Source organism: Bombina bombina, chromosome 6 (genome assembly GCF_027579735.1).
Source record: "Bombina bombina isolate aBomBom1 chromosome 6, aBomBom1.pri, whole genome shotgun sequence".
NCBI classification, from domain to species: domain Eukaryota; kingdom Metazoa; phylum Chordata; class Amphibia; order Anura; family Bombinatoridae; genus Bombina; species Bombina bombina.
In genome coordinates this window covers 817,586,222-817,609,376 of record NC_069504.1, presented here as the reverse complement: position 1 = coordinate 817,609,376, position 23,155 = coordinate 817,586,222, and the positions used below count along the sequence as shown (strand labels likewise).

Below are 23,155 nucleotides of genomic sequence, written 5' to 3'. Positions count from 1 at the left end.
CATCCCCTCATGTCTAATGAGGTGAGCCATTCGAAGTAGAATACTGCGGATTCCTGTATCCGTTAAGAATAGGATTCTCCAATAACTCAAAAACGTGTCTGAGTAAAACGTGAAGACACGCTATTCTGTAACGAAAGGCACAACACTCAGGGACAGCTACACCCGCAGGGAACTGTATAGGCCCACCCAAGGTCGGTAGACCCGGGACGATCGGGCACGAGCACAAACGCAAATAAAGTCTGGACTTTGCAGATGCATAATCACCAAAAATATGTGAAAGCGAAAACGAGCTGCAAACAACGGGGGGGGGGGGGGGGGAACAAGCCGCCCTGTAAGGAGGGATAAACATAATCTGGGTTACCCGCATGTGTAATAGTAGGGAGCGGTAGGGAACTCGCCTCTTGGAGGACAGAACCCCCAGAGGCGGATGGCTCAGCAGACCCCGGATTCCCCGAGCTTGAGGAACAGGGCGCTCTATTACGGCATATAAAAAATAAATGATTGACCTGTGTCAACAGGGCCAATTCGCATTCTTCACAAGTCGAAGAATCTGAAATTTGAACAGTCTCAGCATCAGAATCCTCCATAACTAGATAGAGAATATACTAATATGGACTAAGAAAAAACTTAAATGGCACCTAACACCCACAATGGCTGTGGCACTCACCACCTCCTAGAACCAGACACAAGCAGACTCTAATTTTCAGTCGCCACACGGTCAGGAATGTGGAAATGGAAGACCAGAACGTAAACACGTCCAGTCACAAGGTGAACCGTACAGTCCAAAAAAAGCGCACCCAACCATAAGGTCACGTTACTTCCAAAGGCATTTATGTTCTAAGCCAAGAGCCCAGTTAACACTACACATAAGCAGATTAAATCACATAAACATGATTTAAAAAACCCTGTTCAATAATCCCCTCGGGAGACATAAAGCCTCGATTCCAAGATACCAAAGGAGCCTCACTGAGGCCCTATAAATATATTTAATAAGTCCCGCAAGATAGTTCCTTACGGGAAACATTAATAAGTTACAATACCTTCTGATGAAGTCAAATTAAACGATCTTACCGGAATCAGGAACACGGCCCTTCAAGTGTGACAAATAGTAGCAGCGCCTCCGCCATGGACTTGAGAGAAAAAAGCAGGCAGTGAAGCGAAGTTCGACAATGCTGATTGCTTGTGGAGCTGTTAATATGAGTCGGGATGGTTTCGCAGAAAGACTCTCCCTGCATCTCCGACCTCTCACTGAGAGACTGATAAGATTACTTAAAACTCCTGTCCCATGTCGAAGAGTACTACCCTCCATAAGAGACAAAACAACTTCTAACACTTCTCTGCCAACCTCCCAGGACGAAAGGCAAAGAATGACTGGGGGATGAGGGAAGTGGGAGGAGTATTTAAGCCTTTGGCTGGGGTGTCTTTGCCTCCTCCTGGTGGCCAGGTTCTGATTTCCCAAAAGTAATGAATGCAGCTGTTGACTCTTTCCATTTAGGAAGAAAAAAATAATTTATGTAAGAACTTTCATATTGGCAAGAGTCCATGAGCTAGTGACGTATGGGATATACAATCCTACCAGGAGGGGCAAAGTTTCCCAAACCTCAAAATGCCTATAAATACACCACTCACCACACCCACAATTTTAACGAATAGCCAAGTAGTGGGGTGATAAAGAAAGGAGTAAAAAGCATCAACAAAGGAATATGGAAATAATTGTGCTTTATACAAAAAAATCAAAACCACCATAAAAAAGGGTGGGCCTCATGGACTCTTGCCAATATGAAAGAAATTAATTCATCAGGTAAGTTCTTACATAAATTATGTTTTCTTTCATGTAATTGGCAAGAGTTCATGAGCTAGTGATGTATGGGATAGCAATACCCAAGATGTGGAACTCCATGCAAGAGTCACTAGAGAGGGAGGGACAAAATAAAAACAGCCATTTCGCTGAAAAAAATAAATCCACAATCCAAATAGAAGTTTATTCTCAAAAAAGAAAAAGAAAAACTTAAATCATAAGCAGAAGAATCAAACTGAAACAGCTGCCCGAAGAACTTTCCTACCAAAAACTGCTTCCGAAAAAGCAAACACATCAAAATGGTAGAATTTAGTAAATGTATGCAAAGAAGACCAAGTTGCTGCTTTGCAAATCTGATCAACTGTAGCTTCATTCTTAAAAGCCCAAGAAGTGGAAACTGATCTAGTAGAATGAGCTGTAATTCTCTGAGGCGGGGCTTTACCCGACTCCAAATAAGCTTGATGAATCAAAAGCTTTAACCACGATGCCAAAGAAATGTCAGAAACCTTCTGACCTTTCCTGGAACCAGAAAAGATAACAAATAGACTAGAAGTCTTCCTGAAATCTTTAGTGGCTTCAACATAATATTTCAGAGCTCTCACCATATCCAAAGAATGTAAAGATCTCTCCAAAGAATTCTTAGCATTAGAATTCACAACCTTAGGTAAGAATTTAAATGAAGTCCGCAAAACTGCCTTATCCTGATGAAAAATCAGAAAAGGAGATTCACAAGAGAGAGCGGATAATTCAGAAACTCTTCTAGCAGAAGAGATGGCCAAAAGGAACAACACTTTCCAGGAAAGTAGTTTAATGTCCAAATAATGCATAGGCTCATATGGAGGAGCCTGTAAAGCCTTCAAAACAAATTAAGACTCCAAGGAGGAGAGATTGATTTAATGACAGGCTTGATACAAACCAAAGCATGTACAAAACAATGAATATCAGGAAGTTTAGCAATTTTCCTGTGGAATAAAACAGAAAGAGCAGAGATTTGTCCTTTCAAGGAACTTGCATACAAACCTTTATCCAAACCATCATGAAGAAACTGTAAAATTCTAGGAATTCTAAAAGAATGCCAAGAGAATTTTTGAGAACACCATGAAATGTAAGACTTCCAAACTCGATAATAAATCTTTCTAGAAACAGATTTACGAGCCTGCAACATGGGATTAATCACTGACTCAGAGAAACCTCTATGACTAAGCAGTAAGCGTTCAATTTCCATATCTTCAAATTTAATGATTTGAGATGCTGATGGAAAAACGGACCTTGAGATTGGTCTGGCCGTAATGGAAGTGGCCAAGGTTCGCAACTGGACATCCGAACAAGATCCGCATACCAAAACATGTGAGGCCATGCTGGAACCACCAGCAGCACAAACGATTGCTCCATGATGATTTTGGAGATCACTCCTGGAAGAAGAACTAGAGGCGGGAAAATATAAGCAGGTTGATAACACCAAGGAAGTGACAACGCATCCACTGCTTCCGCCTGAGGATCCCTGGACCTGGACAGGTACCTGGGAAGTTTCTTGTTTAGATGAGAAGCCATCAGATCTATTTCTGGAAGCCCCCACATCTGAACAATTTGAGAAAACACATCTGGGTGAAGAGACTATTCTCCCAGGTTGTAAAGTCTGACGACTGAGATAATCCGCTTCCCAATTGTCCATAACTGGGATATGAACCACAGAAACTAGACAGGAGCTGGATTCCACCCAAACAAGTATCCGAGATACTTCTTTCATAGCTTGGACTGTGAGTCCCACCCTGATGATTGACATATGCCACAGTTGTGATATTGTCCGTCTGAAAACAAATTAATGGTTCTCTCTTCAACAGAGGCCAAAACTGAAGAGCCCTGAGAATTGCACAGAGTTCCAAAATATTGATTGGTAATCTCACCTCTTGAGATTTCCAAACCCCTTGTGCTGTCAGAGATCCCCAAACAGCTCCCCAACCTGAAAGACTCGCATCTGTTGTGATCACAGTCCAGGTTGGACGAACGAAAGAGGTCCCTAAAATTATACGATGGTGATCTAACAACCAAGTCAGAGAAAGTCGAACATTGGGATTTAAGGATATTAATTGTGATATCCTTGTATAATTTCTGCACCATTGGTTCAGCATACAAAGCTGGAGAGGTCTCATATGAAAACGAGCAAAGGTGATCACGTCTGATGCTGCAGTCATGAGACCTAAAACTTCCATGCACATAGCTACTGAAGGGAATGACTGAGACTGAAGGTTCAGACAGGCTGCAACCAATTTCAAATGTCTCTTGTCTGTTAGAGACAAAGTCATGGACACTAAAAAGGTTACCTTTGTCTGAGGAATCAAAGAACGTTTTGGTAAATTGATCCTCCAACCATGTCTTTGAAGAAACACTAGTTGATTCACGTGAGATTCTGCAGAAGGTAAAGACTGAGCGAGTACCAAGATATCGTCCAAATAAGGAAACATCATAATACCCCACTCTCTAATTACAGAGAGTAGGGCACCGAGAACCTTTGAAAAGATTCTTGGATCTGTTGCTAGGCCAAAAGGAAGAGCAACAAACTGGTAATGCTTGTCTAGAAAAGAGAATCTCAGGAACTGATAGTGATCCAGATGAATCGGAATATGAAGATATGCATCATGTAAGTCTATTGTGGACATATAATGCCCTTGCTGAACAAAAGGCAGAATAGTCCTTATAGTCACCATCTTGAAAGTTGGTACTCTTACATATCGATTCAAAATCTTTAGATCCAAAACTGGTCTGAATTAATTTTTTTTCTTTGGGACAATGAATAGATTTGAAAAAAAACCCAGGCCCTGTTCCTGAAACGGAACTGGCATGATTACCCCTGATAACTCCAGGTCTGAAACACACTTCAGGAAAGCCTGAGCCTTTACTGGGTTCGCTGGAATGCATGAGAGAAAAAATCTTCTCACAGGTGGTCTTATTCTGAATCCTATTCTGTAACCGAGAGACAATATTCTGAAGCCAATGATTTTGGACCGAATTGATCCAAACATCTTTGAAGAATTTTAATCTGCCCCTACCAGCTGAGCTGGAATGAGGGCTGTACCTTCATGCAGACTTGGGTGCTGGCTTTGATTTCTTAAAAGGCGTGGATTTATTCCAATTTGAGGAAGGCTTCCAATTGGAAACAGATTCCTTTGGGGAAGGATTAGATTTCTGTTCCTTATTATGTCGAAAGGAACGAAAACAGAACCTTTAGATTTACCTTTAGGTTTTTTATCCTGAGGCAAAAAACTCCCTTCCCCCCAGTGACAGTTGAAATTATTGAATCCAACTGAGAACCAAATAATGTATTACCTTGGAAAGAAAGAGAAATCAATCTGGATTTAGAAGTCATATCTGCATTCCAAGTTTGAGCCACAAAGCTCTTCTAGCTAAAATAGCTAAAGACATAACTAACATCAATTTTGATGATATCAAAAATGGCATCACAAATGAAATTATTAGCATGTTGAATCAACTTAACAATGCTAGACAAATCATGATCTGATACTTGTTGCGCTAAAGTTTCCAACCAAAAAGTTGAAGCATCTGCAACATCAGCGAAAGAAATTGCAGGCCTAAGAAGATGACCTGAATATAAATAAGCCTTTCTAAGATATGATTCAAGTTTCCTATCTAAAGGATCTTTAAAAGAAGTACTATCTTCCGTAGGAATAGTAGTACGTTTAGCAAGAGTGGAGATAGCCCCATCAACTTTGGGGATCTTCTCCCAAAACTCCAATCTAACTGCTGGCAAAGGATACAATTTTTTAAACCTTGAAGAAGGAATAAAAGAAGTACCAGGCCTATTCCATTCTTTAGAAATCATATCAGAAATAGCATCAGGAACTGGAAAAAAACTCTGAAATAACCACAGGAGGTTTATAAACAGAATTTAAACGTTTACTAGTTTTAATATCAAGAGGACTAGTTTCCTCCATATCCAATGTAATCAACACTTCTTTTAATAAAGAACGAATATACTCCATTTTAAAAAAATAAGAGGATTTGTCAGTGTCAATATCTGAGGCAGGATCTTCTGAATCAGATAGATCCTCATCAGAGAAAAATAAATCAGTATGTTGCCGGTCATTTGAAATTTCATCAACTCTATGAGAAGTTTTAAAAGACCTTTTACGTTTTATTAGAAGGCGTGATGGCAGACAAAGCCTTCTGAATAGAATCAGAAATAAATCCTTTTACATTTACAGGTATATTTTGTGCATTAGTTGTTGAGGGAACAGCAACAGGTAATGAACTACTACTGATGGATACATTTTATGCATGTAAAAGTTTATCATGACAACTATTACAAACCACAGCTGGAGGTATAATCTCCACAAGTTTACAACAAATGCACTTAGCTTTGGTAGAACTGTTATCAGGCAGCTGGGATCCAACAGTGAATTCTGAGACAGGATCAGAATGAGACATCTTGCAAATGTAAAAGAAAAAAACAACATATAAAGCAAAATTATCAATTTCCTTATATGGCAGTTTCAGGAATGGGAAAAAATGCAAACAGCATAGCCCTTTGACATAGAAAAAGGCAAAAGGCAAATAAGAATGGGGTCTTAAATAATCAAAATATTTGGCGCCAAGTATGACGAACAACAAACAGAAAAATATTTTTTGGCGCCAAAAACGTCCGAAAACAACACACTCGCGTCATAGATGACGCAACCTTGTGAAGGACTCGGCGTCAACTAAGACACTGGAAATTACGAATTTGCGTCGAAGAACGTAACTTCACGCCAAACAATCTTGCGCCAAGAATGACGCAACAAACTTTGGCATTTTGCTCCCTCGCGAGCCTAATTCTGCCCGCAAATTTAAAAGACAGACAATTGAAAAAGAGATTATACCCCAGGTAAGAAATACATTTTCATAAAAAAGCATTTCCCAGATATGAAACTGACAGTCTGCAAAAAGGAAATATACTGAAAACCTGAATCAAAGCAAATACATATATTTAGAACTTTATATAAATACATAAAGTGCCAAACCATAGCTGAGAATGTCTTAAGTAATGAAAACATACTTACCAAAAGACACCCATCCACATATAGCAGATAGCCAAACCAGTACTGAAACGGTTATCAGTAGAGGTAATGGAATATGAGAGTATATCGTCGATCTGAAAAGGGAGGTAGGAGATGAATCTCTACGACCGATAACAGAGAACCTATGAAATAGATCCCCGTGAGGAAAACCATTGCATTCAATAGGCGATACTCCCTTCACATCCCTCTGACAGTCACTGTACTCAGAGGAATCGGGGTTCAAAAATGCTGAGAAGCGCATATCAACGTAGAAATCTTAGCACAAACTTACTTCACCACCTACATAGGAGGCAAAGTTTGTAAAACTGAATTGAGGGTGTGGTGAGGGGTGTATTTATAGTCATTTTGAGGTTTGGGAAACTTTGCCCCTCCTGGTAGGATTGTATATCCCATACGTCACTAGCTCATGGACTCTTGCCAATTACATGAAAGAAATATATGTATATGCTTACATTTATGTGTTAATATGTGTATGAACCGTCTGCAGCTTTTCTTGTCGTTGGTCCATGAGAAAAATGCTCATATGAATAGAGTCTATTTTGGTTCCCAGAAAACACACTTTTGTACTAGGAATTAGAGAACTTTTTCCCAGATTCTCTTTCCAATCATGAGATCAAAGATACCAGAGCAGTCTCTCTGTATGAGAGTTTGCTAAATGAGAAGATGGCACTTGTACCATGATATCGTCCAAGTAAGTCGCCACAGCAATCCCCTGCAGTCTGACTACTGCAAGAAGCGCTCCTTCGTGAAAATCTGTGGAGTCGTAGCTAATCCAAAGGGAAGAGCTATGAATTGATAATGATTTGTCCAGGAAGGCAAATCGAAGGAATTGATGATGGTCCTTGTGGTTGGGAATATGCAGATACGTATCATGGACTAGAGGAAGAATAGATCTGATGGTTTTCATCTTGAATGTCGGAACACTCAAGAATTTGTTTAAATACTTCAGATCAAGAATGAGGCGGAAAGATTCCTCTTTTTTATGAACTATGAACAGGATGGAATATAATCCCTTTCCCCACTGGCCCCTCTGGAACCCTTGAGAGGAGAAATCTGCCCCTTGGGGACAAGAACAAAACACTATTTTCTATCCCTGGGAGACAATGTCCAGAACCCATGGGATTCTGCACAGACTGAGCCCATACTTCCTGAAAGCGAGATAATCTGCCTCCTACTTGACCTGAGCTCAGGTCGGGAGCCAACCCTTCATGTTGATTTGTTGTCAGGGGTCAAATTTTTGGGCTGCTTCTTCTTACTTCACACTAGGTTCGGCTTCCAAGTACTCCTGGGAAGATACAATTTGGTCAAGGGCATGTTCCTCTGAGACCTGTTCTGATGAAAGAAACAAAAATTTCCAGTGAGCTTTCTTGTCCTGTGGCAGAAAAGCTCCCCTACCTCCAGTAAAAAGGCCAGAGATAGAAGTTTCGACTTAGACACCATGTCCTCTGACCAGGACTTTAGCCAGAGGGCCCTACGTGCAAGCACTGCAAGGCCAGAGATCTTAGCGAATAATTTGGATAATTGTATCACAAATAAAAGAATTGGCTGCTTTTAGAGCCCTAATTCGATCCTGAATATCCTCCAGTGGTGACTCCAAGGAAATCAGTTCGGATAAGGAATCACACCAATAAGTGGCAGCACCAGCAACCGCTGCCACACCTACAGCAGGTTGAAAAAGCAAACCAGTCTGAAGGTATCCCTCCAATTTACTATCCAAAAGGATCTTTAAATTAGGTACTATCCTCTAATGGAATAGTAGTGCGTTTTGCAAGAGTGGCAAAGGCCCATCCACTTTAGGGACAGTAGTCCACAACTTCAAATGATTATCTGGAACCTGAACCATTTTCTTATATGTTGGAGAAGGGGAAAAGGGAATCCCAGGCTTCTGCCATTCCTTTGTAATAAAGTCCGCTACCAGTGAAAAGAATGGGAACACTTCAGGGGTTTTTATCTTAGGTCTATACACTATGTCCAGCTTGTGAGTCTGTTTTTCTCAGCTGGCTTAGACTCAGCAACATCCAGAGTGAATAACACCTCCTTAAGTAAATACCTCAGGTGTTCAATCTTGAATCTAAAATTTACTTCCGCCGATTCCTGATTTTTTTCAGCTGAGGAGTCAGAGGGAGATATCTCCCCTTCAGAGCTAGACGAGGAATCCTCCTCATCAGGAAGTTGAGCATGACTGATCACGGTATTCTCCAGAGAGCTGCTGGATCTAACCCCAGAAGAGCCATGTTTAATGCTCCTCTTCAGTTTTCCTGCAATAGGCATAGCGCTCAGGGCAGCAGTAATTGCCGACTATAATTGAGCTGCAAAATCTTGAAGAATAGCGTATACACTAGAAGTAGTCTGAGAAGCAGAGCCGCAGGGTACTGCTGGCGTAGAGACATGCTGTAATACAGACATATCCTGCCTGATGGATATTTTAGATGTTACAGTGTTCGCAGAATGTGGAATTGCAGGAGATGGGGACCTAGGCATCTGGGTAACATGATCGCCAGAATGAGAAGTCAGGACATATCTAAGGCAAGAATTACATAACTATGCAGGGGGACATACAGTACTCACTTTGCAGAGCAAACATTTATCAGCATCTATCAAAGGGACAGGACCTGTTTCGTCCTGACTAAACTCAGAATCCTCCATAACCTCCAGTATAGCTGCCCAATAAACAGAATAATAAATAGTTCAATATATAGAGTAAATATCAACTAGGGGAAGTGGGAGGGGAAGTGGGAGGAATATGAAAAGCCTTGTTGGGGATGTCTTTGCCTCCTCCTGGTGGCCAGGTGAAGTATTTCCCAATACGTAATGAATGAATTTGTGGACTTTCACTGCCATAAGAAAAGGCTAAACAATTTTAAAAAAAAATTGAGCAAGATGTATTTAAATGTGTTATTAAAAGTGGTTACTTCATAAAATAATAAATTCTACATCTGCATGCCTTAACATGGTGTAGTAAACCCTGACATGCTTAGGAAAAAGGAAAATTTGACATACCTGTAGTGAAAAGGGCTGAGCAAAATCCACACGTGCACAGCCCAATGGATAGAACCAGATGCGGAACAGAGTTAACAAGGAGCTCCTTATGCTATATGTCTAAAATAGAAATATATATTTAAAAAAAAAAAGTTAGGTGAGAGTCTCTATAAATATTTATTAACACTCAGTTAAAGGGACACTGTACTCAACATTCTTCCATTATGCACATTTTGAAAATATTAATTTGTATGAAAATAATGTTAAAAGGGACATAAAAACCCAAAATGAAACTTTCATGGTTCAGACAGAGCATGCTATTCTGTTATCAAATTTACTTTGTTCTCTTGGTATTATTTGGTCAAAAGCATACTTAAGTAGGCCGAGGAGCAGTAATGCACTAATGGGAGAAAGAGGATTGGTGGTTGCCCATTGGTTCACCAGATGTGTTCAGCTAGTTCCCAGTAGCGCAGCTGCCTTTAAGTATGTGTTCAAATAAATACATATTTATATGCAAGTAATAATAATAATAAAAAAATAATCTTACATATCCGAGCATTTTCTTTTTGCCCTTTTATGTTCCTTTAAATAAAAGCTCTTGTGGTTAAGTTTTTCAAAACAAAAACAAACTGATCTTAAAATGCCCTTTTAAGATGAAACAAAGAAAACACTGACTACAATGCCCCTTTAAGTACACAATGTGTATGTTTAAAACAAAAATGCACCTATCAAACTTTGAAAACAAAACATATTTCCAGTATCCTTTTTTAGAAATATGGAAACATTTTCCTCACCTCCTTTCTCAAGATCCCAGTGTCAGGAGTGGAGTCATAGGAAATTCCCACTGGTACGATAAGGACATCTGGAACCATTCCTGACTGCAAGGTTGTAATCACCTGCTGGACCCACTCATATGCAGTGGGGGACAGGGAATGGTAGGGTGTAGAAGGCGACTCCAGGAAGATAAGAAGAGACTGGCCTTCAGCAAGCAAAATCTCTGTGTACTGTGATGGAAGATGACAGCATTCAAATAACATAAAAAAGAAAATATGAAACGAAAGAAAAGCAAATAGGAAAAAGTGAAAGGAAGAGGGCAATGTGGAGGCAGAGGAATTCCGACAGGGGTCACGATCCAAACCGGCCTGCACCTCTAGGCAGACCATCTGGCCCTGCAATCAGTATTGGTTATGCTACAGGGGACCAGGTTTCCACCTGAATCATGCCTGACCCATCTGTGTGCCCCCATAAACCAGGGCTCACAGTGTACGCAAAGCATATGGTGGCAGGATTTCCACAGTGTGGGAGTACACATAAAAATACACCATATTTGTATAGAAAGGCAGATATTCTGTTGCAGATTAACCAAAAGGGGGAAATATGCAGCCTTTGCCGTGGGACCCTGTGAGGTTTAGTTATGCCCCTTTATAGATGAAAATATCTGAACTAGAGAGGAGACATGTATAGTAAATACAGATTTGATGAAGGGAAATAATGAAGGAAAGAGACTGAATAGACATCAGTCATAGACTGTCATGACAGATTAGAATCTGACAAAAAAATTAGTGGTGCAGAAATATGCAATAAATGAAAATATATCTAAGAGGTGAGTGAGAGGAGGTCAACATTTTATGAACTTTGTTGGTGTAATCTAATCATGAGTGTTCTAAACATAAAAATGTCAAGAGGGTCACAGAGACCAATAGTCATGTACTGAGTCACCCTTTGTAATCAATGTAGTGGTACAGTTATTTCTACTGACTGAGAGGGACATATGAAATCACACAACAGTTTTGTCATCTACTGGTCACCAATAAGTAATCTATTGGTAAGTGTGATGTACCCTTTGGACACACAATCTATACCAACAAAATGACAAGCAAAGAGGCAAACTCAGATCTTACAGCAGAGAAAACAGCTTTACTCAGAGGTTGACTCCCTATGTCTTCAGGAAGGAATACAGCTCCCAGCCTCTGTAAAAAAGATCTGAAAAAAAAAAAAAAAAATACATAAATTATGCTTACCTGATAATTTCTTTTCCATCTGTATGGGAAGAGTCCACAGCTGCATTCCTTACTTGTGGGAAATACTGAAAATGGCCACCAGGAGGAGGAAAAGACACCCCAGCCAAAGTCTTAAATACCTCCCCCACTTCCTCATAACCCCAGTCATTCTGCCGAGGGAACAAGGAACAGTTGGAGAAATATCAGGTGAAAAAGTTGCCAGAAGAAAAAAATTCAAATTTAGGGCCACCCATCAGAGAACACGGGCGGGAGCTGTGGACTCTTCCCATACAGATGGAAATTAAATTATCAGGTAAGCATAATTTATGTTTTCCATCTGTATATGGGAAGAGCCCACAGCTGCATTCCTTACTTGTGGGAAACATATACCCAAGCTTTAGAGTACACGGAATGCTAACGGGAGAGAAAAAAGAGAGGCGGACCTTAATCTGAGGGCACCCCTGCCTGCAAAATCTCTCTCCCGAAGGCTGCTTCAGTAGAAGCAAAAACATCAAACTTGTAAAATTTTGGAAAAAGTATGTAAGGAGAACCAGGTAGCCGCCTTACAAATCTGATCCATAGAGGTCTAATTTTTGAAGGCCCAAGAGGAAACCACTGCTCTCATAGAATGAGCCATAATGCTCAGAGGAGGTTTATGTTCCGCCGTTTTTATGCTAAACGGATGACACTCCTCAGACAAAAAGATAAGGAAGTCAAAGAGGCCCTCTGACCCCTACACTTCCCGGAAAAGAGAACAAACAGAGAAAGAGGTTTGTCTAAAATCCTTTGTGGCTCGAAGATAGAACTTCAAGGCACAAACCACATCCAGAAATACGTTGTAAACGTTCCTTCGACGAAGAAGGATTAGGACATAAGAAAGGAACCACAATCTCTTGATTGATGTTACGAATTGACACAACCTTAGAAAGAAATCCTAACTTAGTTTGTAGAACAGCCTTATTGGCATGAAAAGCCAGATAAGGAGGAACCCATTGCAAGGCAGCAATCACAGATATTCTGTGTGCAGAAGCAATAGCCAATAGAAAAAGAACCTCCCAAGACAACAATTTAATGCCTACTTTATGCATAGGCTCCAACGGAGCTCTTTGCAAAACTTTAAGGACAAGATTTAAAGAGACAGTCTAGTATAAATTAAACTTTCATTATTCAGATAGGATTTTTAATTTTAATCAACTTTCCAATTTACTTTTATCATCAAATTTGCTTTTTTTCTCTTGGTATTCTTAGTTTAAACTAAACATAGGTAGGCTCATACATAATTTCTAAGCCTTTGAGGGCAGCCTCTTATCACATGCTTTTTAAATCTCTTTTCAACACAAAGAGACAGAAAGTACAAGTGGGCCATATAGATAACACTGTGTTCAGGCACAGAAAGGTATTTAAGATTTAGCACAACGCAATGCTAAATGCAAGTCAATAGATAATAAATAGTTACAGTCATTTGATCAGGGGGCTGGAAGAAGGTTCCTAGATACAAGGTAATCACAGAGGTAAACAGTATATTACTATAACTGTGTTGGTTATGCAAAACTGGGGAATGGGTAATAAAGGGATTATCTATCTTTTAAAACAATAACAATTCTATGGTAGACTGTCCCTTTAAACTCCAAGGAGGACCCTTAGATCTAAACACAGGTCTGATCCCAGCAGAGCTTAACAAATGGCTGCACATCTGGAAGCTCTGCCAACCTCTTGTGCAGTAACACAGACAAGGCCGAAAACTGTCCCTTCAGGGGACTGGCAGAAAAGCCCTTCTCCAGTTCATCCTGGAGAACAGAATAAGTAGGTCCTCCACACCTTATGATAGATGTGACGAGCAACTAGCTTACGAGCTTGAATGAGAGTAAAAATAACTCTCTCAGAAAACCCTCTCTTGGCTAGGACTACACGTTCAATCCTCACGCAGTCAGCCTCAGAGACTCTAGACATTGATGAACGAAAAGACCTTGGTCAGCAGATCCCTGCAACAAGGTAACTTCCACGGAGGAGATGATGACATCCCCACTAGATCCGCGAACCATATCCTTCTCGGCCAAGACGGAGCAGTATCACTGATGCCTGCTTGACTCGAGCCACTACACTAGGAAGTAGTGGTAACGGTCAGAAGGATAAATTAGATTGAACCTCCAAGGCACCGCTAATGCATCTGTTAGCTCTGCCTGAGGATCCCTGTACCTCAACCCCTATCTGGGTAGCTTGGTATTGAGACGTTATAACATCTTCCTCTTGCAAATCTCTGCAAACACTCGGGATGGAGAGACCATTCTCCCGGATGAAAGGATTGTCTGCTGAGGTAATCCACTTCCCAGTTGTCCACCCCGGAATGTGGATCGCTGACAGAGAACAAATGCGGGTCTCCCCCACACCAGAATCCGAGATACTTCCCTCAAAACTAGGGAGCTTCTCGTTCCCCTCTGATGGTTGATGTAAGCCACCGAGGATATATTGTTTGTTTGTTTGGAATCTGATTAACTGGGACGAATACAGCAGAGGCCAAGCCTTCAGAGCATTGTATATTGCCCGAAGATCCAACATGAGATCAGGATAGAGCTTTACCTCTTGAGACCAGAGGCCCTGTTCCTTCCTGGCACCCCAAATAGCTTCCCATCCTTCCCATCTTGAGACGGACGTCCCTCAGGACAAGTGATCCGGACAAAACCACCAAGAGAGCGATTCTCCCGATTGGTTGTCCAGAGAAATCTGTTGGGACAGATCTGAATGATCGCCGTTCCACTAGTTCAGCATGCGCAGTTGCAACAGTCTGAGGTGAAACCTGCCAAAAGGAAATGATGTCCAAGCTGGACACCATGAGACCAATCACCTCCATACACCGAGACATAGATGGCCTTAAGGAGATCTGGAGGGTAAGACATGTTAAAGCTAACTTGCAACGTCTCTGGTCTGTTATTCTCCGGTCTATGGAGACTATTATAGTACCCAAGAATTCTACCCTGGTACTTGATACAAGAGAACTCTTTCTAGATTATCTGCCATCCATGGGATCGAAGAAGACAGAGGAGATATTCCGAATGGTCCACTCTTCAAAAAAATTTTTTTAGCTAGACCAAACGGAAGGGCAATAAACTGGAAGTGCTGGTCCAGGAATGCAAACCTTATGAACTGGAAGTGGTCTCTGAGGATTAGTACAAGAAGGGAGCATCCTTCAGATTTATCGTTCTCATGAACTACCCCTCTCAAAAGAGGGAAAGAATGGACCATCTTGTCTCCATCTTAAACAAGAGGACATTTAAAAACCTGCTTAAGCACTTTAGGTCCAGAATCGTACGGAAAGTTCCCTCCTTAGGGACCACGAAAAAAATTGAATAGTATCCCAAACCTCTCACTGCGATAGGCACCGCGACAATAACTCCTAGAGGACAGATCCCGTACACACCCCAGAAAGGCTTCCCTCCTTTCTGGTCAGGAAGACCGGAGGAATCTGCCCTTGGGTGGCTGAGACTTAAAACCTATGCCTGATGAAACAGCGTTTGAAGCGCTGAGAAACGCGTAGTATTTTTTAGGGGGGTTTTGCCACTACACCCCACCTATTTTGGTTTCTGTTCTTAACATGTTTTTATGATTTTTTTAATAAATTGGTTGTTGAGCCTTTTTTAACTGGAACCTTCCTCGCTTATCCTTTACCAATCACTTCCACTGGAAGTAATAAGCTGTTGGAAACTCTGCAGCTGTGTGCTCCTGTGATTCCGGAGTTCCTGAGCTCCTGCTATCCTGGGTTTCTATACTTGGGAGTGTTTGCACTCGACAGAACAGTAAGCTGGGTTGCTGTAAAAATATCCAGCGTGCTTCTAATAGCACTGTCTGAGTGCTCCTGGGAAATGTGAGTACCCTGGCACAGGGATTTTTCTGCAATTTTCCTACACCGTTTACTACTGATACACACATGTGCCTCTCTATGTTCTTATTTTTGTTCCAGACTATCTTGTAACCCTGAGCTATGACCTCCAGGACCCATGGATCCTGCACGTCCCTGAATCAAGAGACTGAAAAGAGCAACATACTGCCCCCTACACGATCCAGAAGAGGACTTGGGACCGCCCATTCATGCAGACGTAGACTCGGCAGGCTTCTTGCTCTGCTTGGATTTATTCCACGACTGAGCCGGCTTCCAAGAGCTCTTGGTTTGCTCAAACTTAGCAGAGGACTGCTGACATGGGCTTTATCAGAACAAAAAGAACTCTTGCGGTAGGATGGCACCCTTACCCCCTGTGACCGTGGAGATAATTGCGTCCAGGCCTCGACCAGACAAAAACATTCCCTTAAAGGGAGGGAAGAAGTCTAGACTTAGAAGTCATATCCGCAGACCATGACTTCAGCCAGAGCCCGATGGGCCTGAACAGAAAAAGCTGAAGCCATAGCATTCAAGCGAATAAACTGCCTACTAGCAGCACAGATAAAAGAATTAACAACCCTCAAGGCCGTAAATCTTTTCTGAGCAACATTGAGGGGATCCTCCACCCCGACCAAATCCTATAAGGAGTCACACCAGAAGGTAGTTTCTCCAGTAACCACAGCAACAGCCGCCATCGGTTGAAACAAATATCCCGTATGTTGAAACATCTTTCTAAACAGAGTTTCCATCTTTTATCCATGGGCTCTTCAAACAAAGAACTATCCTCAAGTGGGATAGTAGTACGTTTAGCAAAGGGTGAAGATAACGCCATCCCATTTAGGGACGGAACCTCACAACTCCATTGAGAGTCCAGGACCGGGGACAATTTGTTAAAGGGAGAAGAGGGGAAAAGGAATCCAATCCTGTCCCATTCATTCTTAAAAATGTTCGCCATCTAACAGGAGCAGGGAAGGACAAGGTACCACCCTGTCCTCAAACTCTATCCCATTTAGGAATTAAAGGTTCTTTAGGCAATTTGGCCTCTGGAACCTCTGAATTCGCAAAAAACTTCCTTTAGAAGAAAGCGCAAATTCCTAAACTAAAGTCTGGTTCCTCCGCAGCCGGAAGTTTAGAGGCAGCAGACTCCGACCCAGAATGTTCATACTCTGAAGTCTCAGAAAGAGCTTCATCCTCTGAGAACCCTCAGTTAAATTCCAATAAGTTATCTGATGTACTCTGGGAAGGAGTGCAATATGTAACCTTTCGCTTACGCTTAGCAGGATGAGGTAAAGCATTAAAGGCCGCAGACACCGCCGTCTGAACCACGCATTACGTCTGGTGAAAAAAGGCCTCCTCCAGATGGAGGATCAGCAATGCTACGGGAAAACTGCATGTGTAGAGGGATAAGAATGTAGGGTACGCACCTCACTGGGCGAGAACTCCTCAGAGGTGGACGGCTCCGTGGTATCAAACATGTTTGATATTATCACATTATCAAGGCATATGGAACATAATTGAGAGGGCGGAACTAAGACCTCCTCACCATATAAACAGGAATTACTCATTAAGAATAGAGGGAGTGCCCTCTAAAGTAAAGAATCCTACATCGCTAGTGCAATAACCGAAGAACTAGAGAAATAAAACATCTTATTTTATTCAAAAAAACAGTACCCTTATACTACAATGGCTGGGGCACTCACCACCTCCTATGACGCAGACAGCACAGAGATTTATGACTCCTCTCTGATAGACACCCGGTAAGGAAAAAGGGAATGAATCACATGGTGCACAATGCAGGACCGTCCCTGCTATGAGAAAGCGTGCCAAGCTTGTAAGCTGCATGGCTCTCAAAGTGTAAGTGAAACCTGTATATTCCATAACAGCCTATAAGCCCATAACACCTAACACATAAAAGCGGCATAAAATCAAATAAACCTATAAGATTATTCCCCCCTGTTCAATAATCCCCTTAAGGAGATATTAACCCTTGATTCTATACAGATAAAAGGAGTCACACTGTGACCCTGTCTTCTTGCGTTATCATACATGTATAAAATATGAAACGATCTTACCAGAATCTACGCCGTGGAACAGGAACACGGCCCTTCAAGTGTGACAGATAGTAGCATCGCTTCTGACATGGACTTGAGTGAAGAAAGAAGGCAGCGAAACTAGTCAACGCTGATTGCCTATGGAGCTGTTAATATGAGTCGGGATGGTTTCGCAGAAAGACTCTCCCTTTCATCCATGCTCTCACTGAGAGGCTGACAGGACTACTTAAAACTCCAGTCCCATCTTGAAGAGTACTACCCTCCAAAAGAGACTGCTCTGAAATCTTCTAACACTTCTCTGCCAACCTCCTGTGACGAAAGGCAAAGAATTACTGGGGTTATGAGGAAGTGGGAGAGATATTTAAACCTTTGGCTGGGGTGTCTGCCTCGTCCTGGTGGCCAGGTTCAGTATTGCAGCTGTGGACTCTTCCCATATTAAGATGGAAAACAGGTTACCATTGTTTAGCTCTAACAAGGCCAGTAGTACTGCAAATAGGATATACCTCATTAGAATTTGTCTATACAATATATAAAGAATAAGTGTCCAAAAGTGAAAAACTTCTGTAAACAAATTCAAATACTATCTGTTTATTCTCCCAATTGCCTATATAGCACCAGAATATAAGTGGAGGGTAATTTAAGGCTCCCTCTCGAACATTAATTGCGCTAGAAGTAAGCTTTTTGTGCTCGTCGGGTTACCCTCATATTACAAGTTGAAAGTAAACTGTTTTCGCACACACACTAATCTGAAGAGCGCAAAACACAGAAGTTAGAATATCGCGCATGCGGTCACGTATTCCCCCTTAGAAGTCAATGGAGAAAAAAAAGTGGGAAAAAAACCCAACACCTTACTCTCACACAAACCCGATCACATATTGTCATGTGCGCTAACCCGACATGAAATTATTAATATTTCCCACTCCAATGATCTTCACATACAAGAATATGTTCTATTAATTCATAAATAAATATTTCTACATATATCTGATTTTTTTTGTACAATATATATCTATACATCGTATATATATATATGCTTTTTATATATACTGTGTATATATATATATATATATATATATATATATATATATGTATAAGCATAGAAACTGTATATACGGATATATATTGGAATATCTATTTATAAATACTTAGAACATATTCTGCTATGTACAGATCATTGGAATGTGAAATATTTACAGTAAATACTTAGCTAAACACTTTCTTTCCAAAGGCAGGAAGAGTCCAAAACTTCATTCATTACTGTTGGAAATATCAACACCTGGCCACCAAGAGGAGGTAAAGATACCCCAGCCAAAGGCTATAAATATCCCTCCCACTTCCCCTATTTATCCAGTCATTCTATGCCTTTCGTCACTATAGGAGGCAAGTATGGACTGGGGTGTTTAAATAACCATGTAATCCTCTCAATGAGAGTTGTGGTGAACACTCTCTGACCACTATCTAGACTTAAAGCTATCACCTCCTGGGAAATTCAGGTCCCTGTCAGATGTGTTTGGTGAGACTGTCAGACCTTGAGGCGCTGTACCAGCTTTGATCCTTGAGGGTAAGTCCTTTATATTTCTTTGAGGAATTATGCCTAGTAGGGCTGCAAATTCCCTGAGGTTATGGGGACATTGAAATAAACAGTTCACAGTGTCACACTTTATTCTCTTTCAGATATGGGGACATTTAATACCTTTTATAATATGGGGGTTATTTACTGAGCAGTTGGGGCCAATCTATGTGTGCTGCTTAGCTCCTTGACAGCCGGAGTACGTGTGTAAGGGTTTTTTGGGCTCATTAAGAACATTGACAGACGATGCAGGACAGTTTGGGAAAATTTCCCACTGGGGCCTTTTTTTCCGCTACGCAGCTGATATTGAGCTTCACGCAGATTCTCTTCTAGTTGGTGGCGTTCTCTAGATGCGCACCATGTGACATTTCTCTGAAGTTTGTCGGAAGTGTGTTCCTGCGTAGCGATCAGCATAACAAGTTTGCTGCAGGCATTGGGAGAGATCCTGACTTCATTCCGGTCACGCTTGTCTAGCTAGGAGATGGTGAGTACCTCAGCCAAGGCTGAGGGTAGAAGGTGCCATGCAAAATTTAAAAACTTAAATCTAAAATTAACCTCCTCTGAGTCCGCTGTACTAACTACAGCAGATTCAGAATCAGAAATCTCGCCCTCAGAAGAAACCGAGGAGTGATCCTCCTCAGATAACCAAGATAAACGGACTACGGCAGTTTTGTATCAGGACTACTTGACTTAGAAGTGTTCTTAGATTTTCTCTTTCTTTTACCTACAATAGGTAATGCACTCAGAGCTGCATAAACTGCAGAAGTCAGTTGCGCAGCAAAATCACCTGGTAAATATACACCCCCAAGGAACTGACTGAGAGGAACAGTAGGACACTGCTTGTGTAACTGTCAAAGACTGGGATGTTTGAGGAGAAAGCTGAGGCATATCCTGGACAGCATTATCCCGAGAGAAATATGGCTCTGAGAGGGTATCTTTATTTTTAAAAAGTAACATTTTATTTAGGCATGTGGAACAAAATTGCACAGGAGATATAACCTGAACATCAACGAAATAAAGGCATTTGTCAAAAGACAAGGATACATTTTTGTATTGGTGTACACAAAAACTCAAGTAGCTTTAAATCTAAAATCCCCAATTATAAGCAGGGATCCAGGAAAAAGTAAATTAATCTATGCAGAGAAAATATTCAGGCACCTCTATTCCCCAGCTCTGCTGGAGAAACTCACCCCACCAGTGACCAGAGATCAATTTCCCACTAGTAAAAAACGATCCTGTTTCTGTCAATATGCAGCTCCTTGTTGCTGCTAAGATCCGCTGTGCAGCAAAGAGAAAAAACGGACTCTCCAGAGACCGCTACTATCCGCCTTGCCCAGCTTGTCTCCTACACAGAATAGGGACTTTGCCACAACTAACCGCTCAGTGGAAGTAAGCCGAGCGGTCACGTGATCGAAACTCATATTACAAGTGCAACACCAAGAAAAAACAAAACAAAAGCGTGTGAAACACAGAGCTAAAATTCAAGCAAAGGGAAATTAAACCCTCTATTACGTTCACTGACCAGTATCATCTAAGGACAAAGCCTTTAACACCTACTGTGCACAACATGCCTACAGACTATAAGCTGTTAGATAGCCCCCTCTCTCTCATAACAAAAGTACAGTGCCCTGCCTCTGCTGCCCAACAAACAAACAATATCCCTAAATTAAAGAGATATCAATTCCCTTGTAACATCCACCAGAAGGGTTAACTCCTTCTAACCTAGAAGGCAAAAGCACTAACCTGTGGATCCGCTGCAGGGTAAGTACAGCATCACAGGTTTGACAGACTCAGCCGACCTCTGACAGGGACCTGTAGAAAAAGAAAAGCAGAGTAACCAATCCTGGTTTTCTATATTTGGGTAGCAAGGACTACCTTGCAGTTTTCCAACTGCTAAAAGCCACCACAACTCTTACTAAAGAGGATTACATGGACACAGCATAGCCCCAATCCTTGCTTGCAGGACAACTACCCATTAAATGATTAAATATCTTCAGACACTATCTTCGCACATCCTCCTGATGTACAAGGGAAAGAAGTGGGAGGATACTTAAAGCTTTGCTGGGGTGTTCTTTGCCTCCTCCTGGTGGCCAGGAGTTGAATTCCCACTAGTAATTAGAATGGATTTGTGGACTCTCCATGCGATTGGAAAGAAATTGCCTGCTCTATCTGAATCATGAAAGAAAACATGTGGGTATCAAATCCCTTTAAGTCTGTGAAGCTGAACTCTATTAATATTCTTAGGATAAGCTCATAATTAACATTCCTACAATTAACTACCTTTGGAAAGAACAAAAGGGAAATCCCAAGAACATACACAGGTTTCTCACATTGATGATAGAGCACAGACAATCTAAAAATTTGTGTGGTCACATTCAAGCATTCTCCCAAATTTGGCAGGATTCAAATTTAGGTCCCAATTATCAAAGGTTGTTTTTTACTGGCGTGGGTTTTATTAATTCAGTGTTGCTGGTCTCGCAATGTATATTTGCTGCCTAATTATTATTAAAAGTGTGTTGTCCCTTGCCATGAAGGAGAGTTTGGAAGTTGTTATTAAAAATACATAAAACCAAAAACTTTTCTTTCATGATTCAGAAAGAGAATCCAATTTTAAACAACTTCCCAATTTGCTTCTATTATCTAATTTGCTTTGGTCTCATGGTATCATTTGTTGAAAAATATACCTAAGTAGGCCCAGGAGTAGTAGTGCACGACTGGGAGGTAGCTGCTGATTGGTAGCTGCACTTATATGCCTCTTATCATTGGTTCAGGTAATGTATTCAGCTAGCTCCCATTAGCGCAAATTCGATAATAGATGCAAAATGGAAAGTTGCTTAAAATCGTATGCTCTAGGAAGAGTTCCGGGGGAGGAGCTCAGCACAGGTAGCTGAGAGGTTGAACTCCAATACCAAGCACCTGGCGGTAAACTACGCGCTAAGCCCTGGAAAAGCGGGGCTGCTAGTATCACAGCAAGAGACAAACGCTGCCGGAACAAACAGTGGTCTTACATCCCACTGTTCTGACACCCCATTCCCCCTAGCTGGGAGAGACCTGCAAATTCTTCCGTTAACAGGCAGGACAGTTAGCAAAGGTGGGCAGACGACATAAGACTGATACATTATATCTTTAGCTGCTTTATCACCTATTACATGCGGATACGGTGAGAAAAGAGACATCTTCAAAGCAAACAAACTTTCCGCTGACCTGTTAGGTGTTTGTCTCCTCCGATCCCCTCCACTGATTCACCCTGACAGCCGCCCCTCTCTGCTTTGAAAAATTGTTCGCTGGCCGCTGCGGCTGGAAGGGGGCTCCCGGCCTCTATTTGGGGCAGTGCAGGAGAACGACACAGGATTGGGCAACTGGCTCGTAAGAAGAGAGAAACTCAAAACAAGCAGCTTTATGCACCCAACTAACTCTTGGGAACTTCGTGAACGGCGTGACTGAGATTGCTTGCCGTACCCTCCTCTCCCACCGGTGCTGCGTGAGAGGAGGCCGGCACCCAGAGGACCACACTGGCACAAAGGAAGATCCCAGGAATACCATAAGGAAGGGTGTGTTTAACCGGGCCGATTGCTGGCTCCCCTTTCCTCTGGAGCATCACGCTGTGGACACAGAGATACGCAAAACAGTGTCGGCAAGATACCGACTGTTACAGCCCTGAAAGCAAGCCTAAACGACCGCCGCTGGAAACTTCACTTACCTTCCTCTACTGATCCCTCCCACCGATGTTGCGAGAGGGGTGAGGAACATCTCCGTGCCCTGGTGCGCTCTTGCAGTCTTCCAGCGGATCCTTCATACTGCTTCCTTTCTGTGG

At 41.7% G+C, this 23,155-nt stretch overlaps 1 protein-coding gene across 1 annotated transcript in view; it reads right to left on the bottom strand.

Moving 5' to 3' along the window:
- The window catches only part of GPAT2 (glycerol-3-phosphate acyltransferase 2, mitochondrial), a 744,505-nt gene that overhangs the window by 483,421 nt on the left and 237,929 nt on the right, over positions 1-23,155 (bottom strand). The window contains exons 8-10 of the mRNA XM_053719460.1: positions 11,751-11,832; positions 10,644-10,853; positions 9,871-9,969 (exon numbers count right to left, since the gene is read on the bottom strand). Of these exons, the coding sequence (XP_053575435.1) occupies positions 9,871-9,969; positions 10,644-10,853; positions 11,751-11,832 (391 nt within the window). The remainder of the gene's footprint in view (positions 1-9,870; positions 9,970-10,643; positions 10,854-11,750; positions 11,833-23,155) is intronic.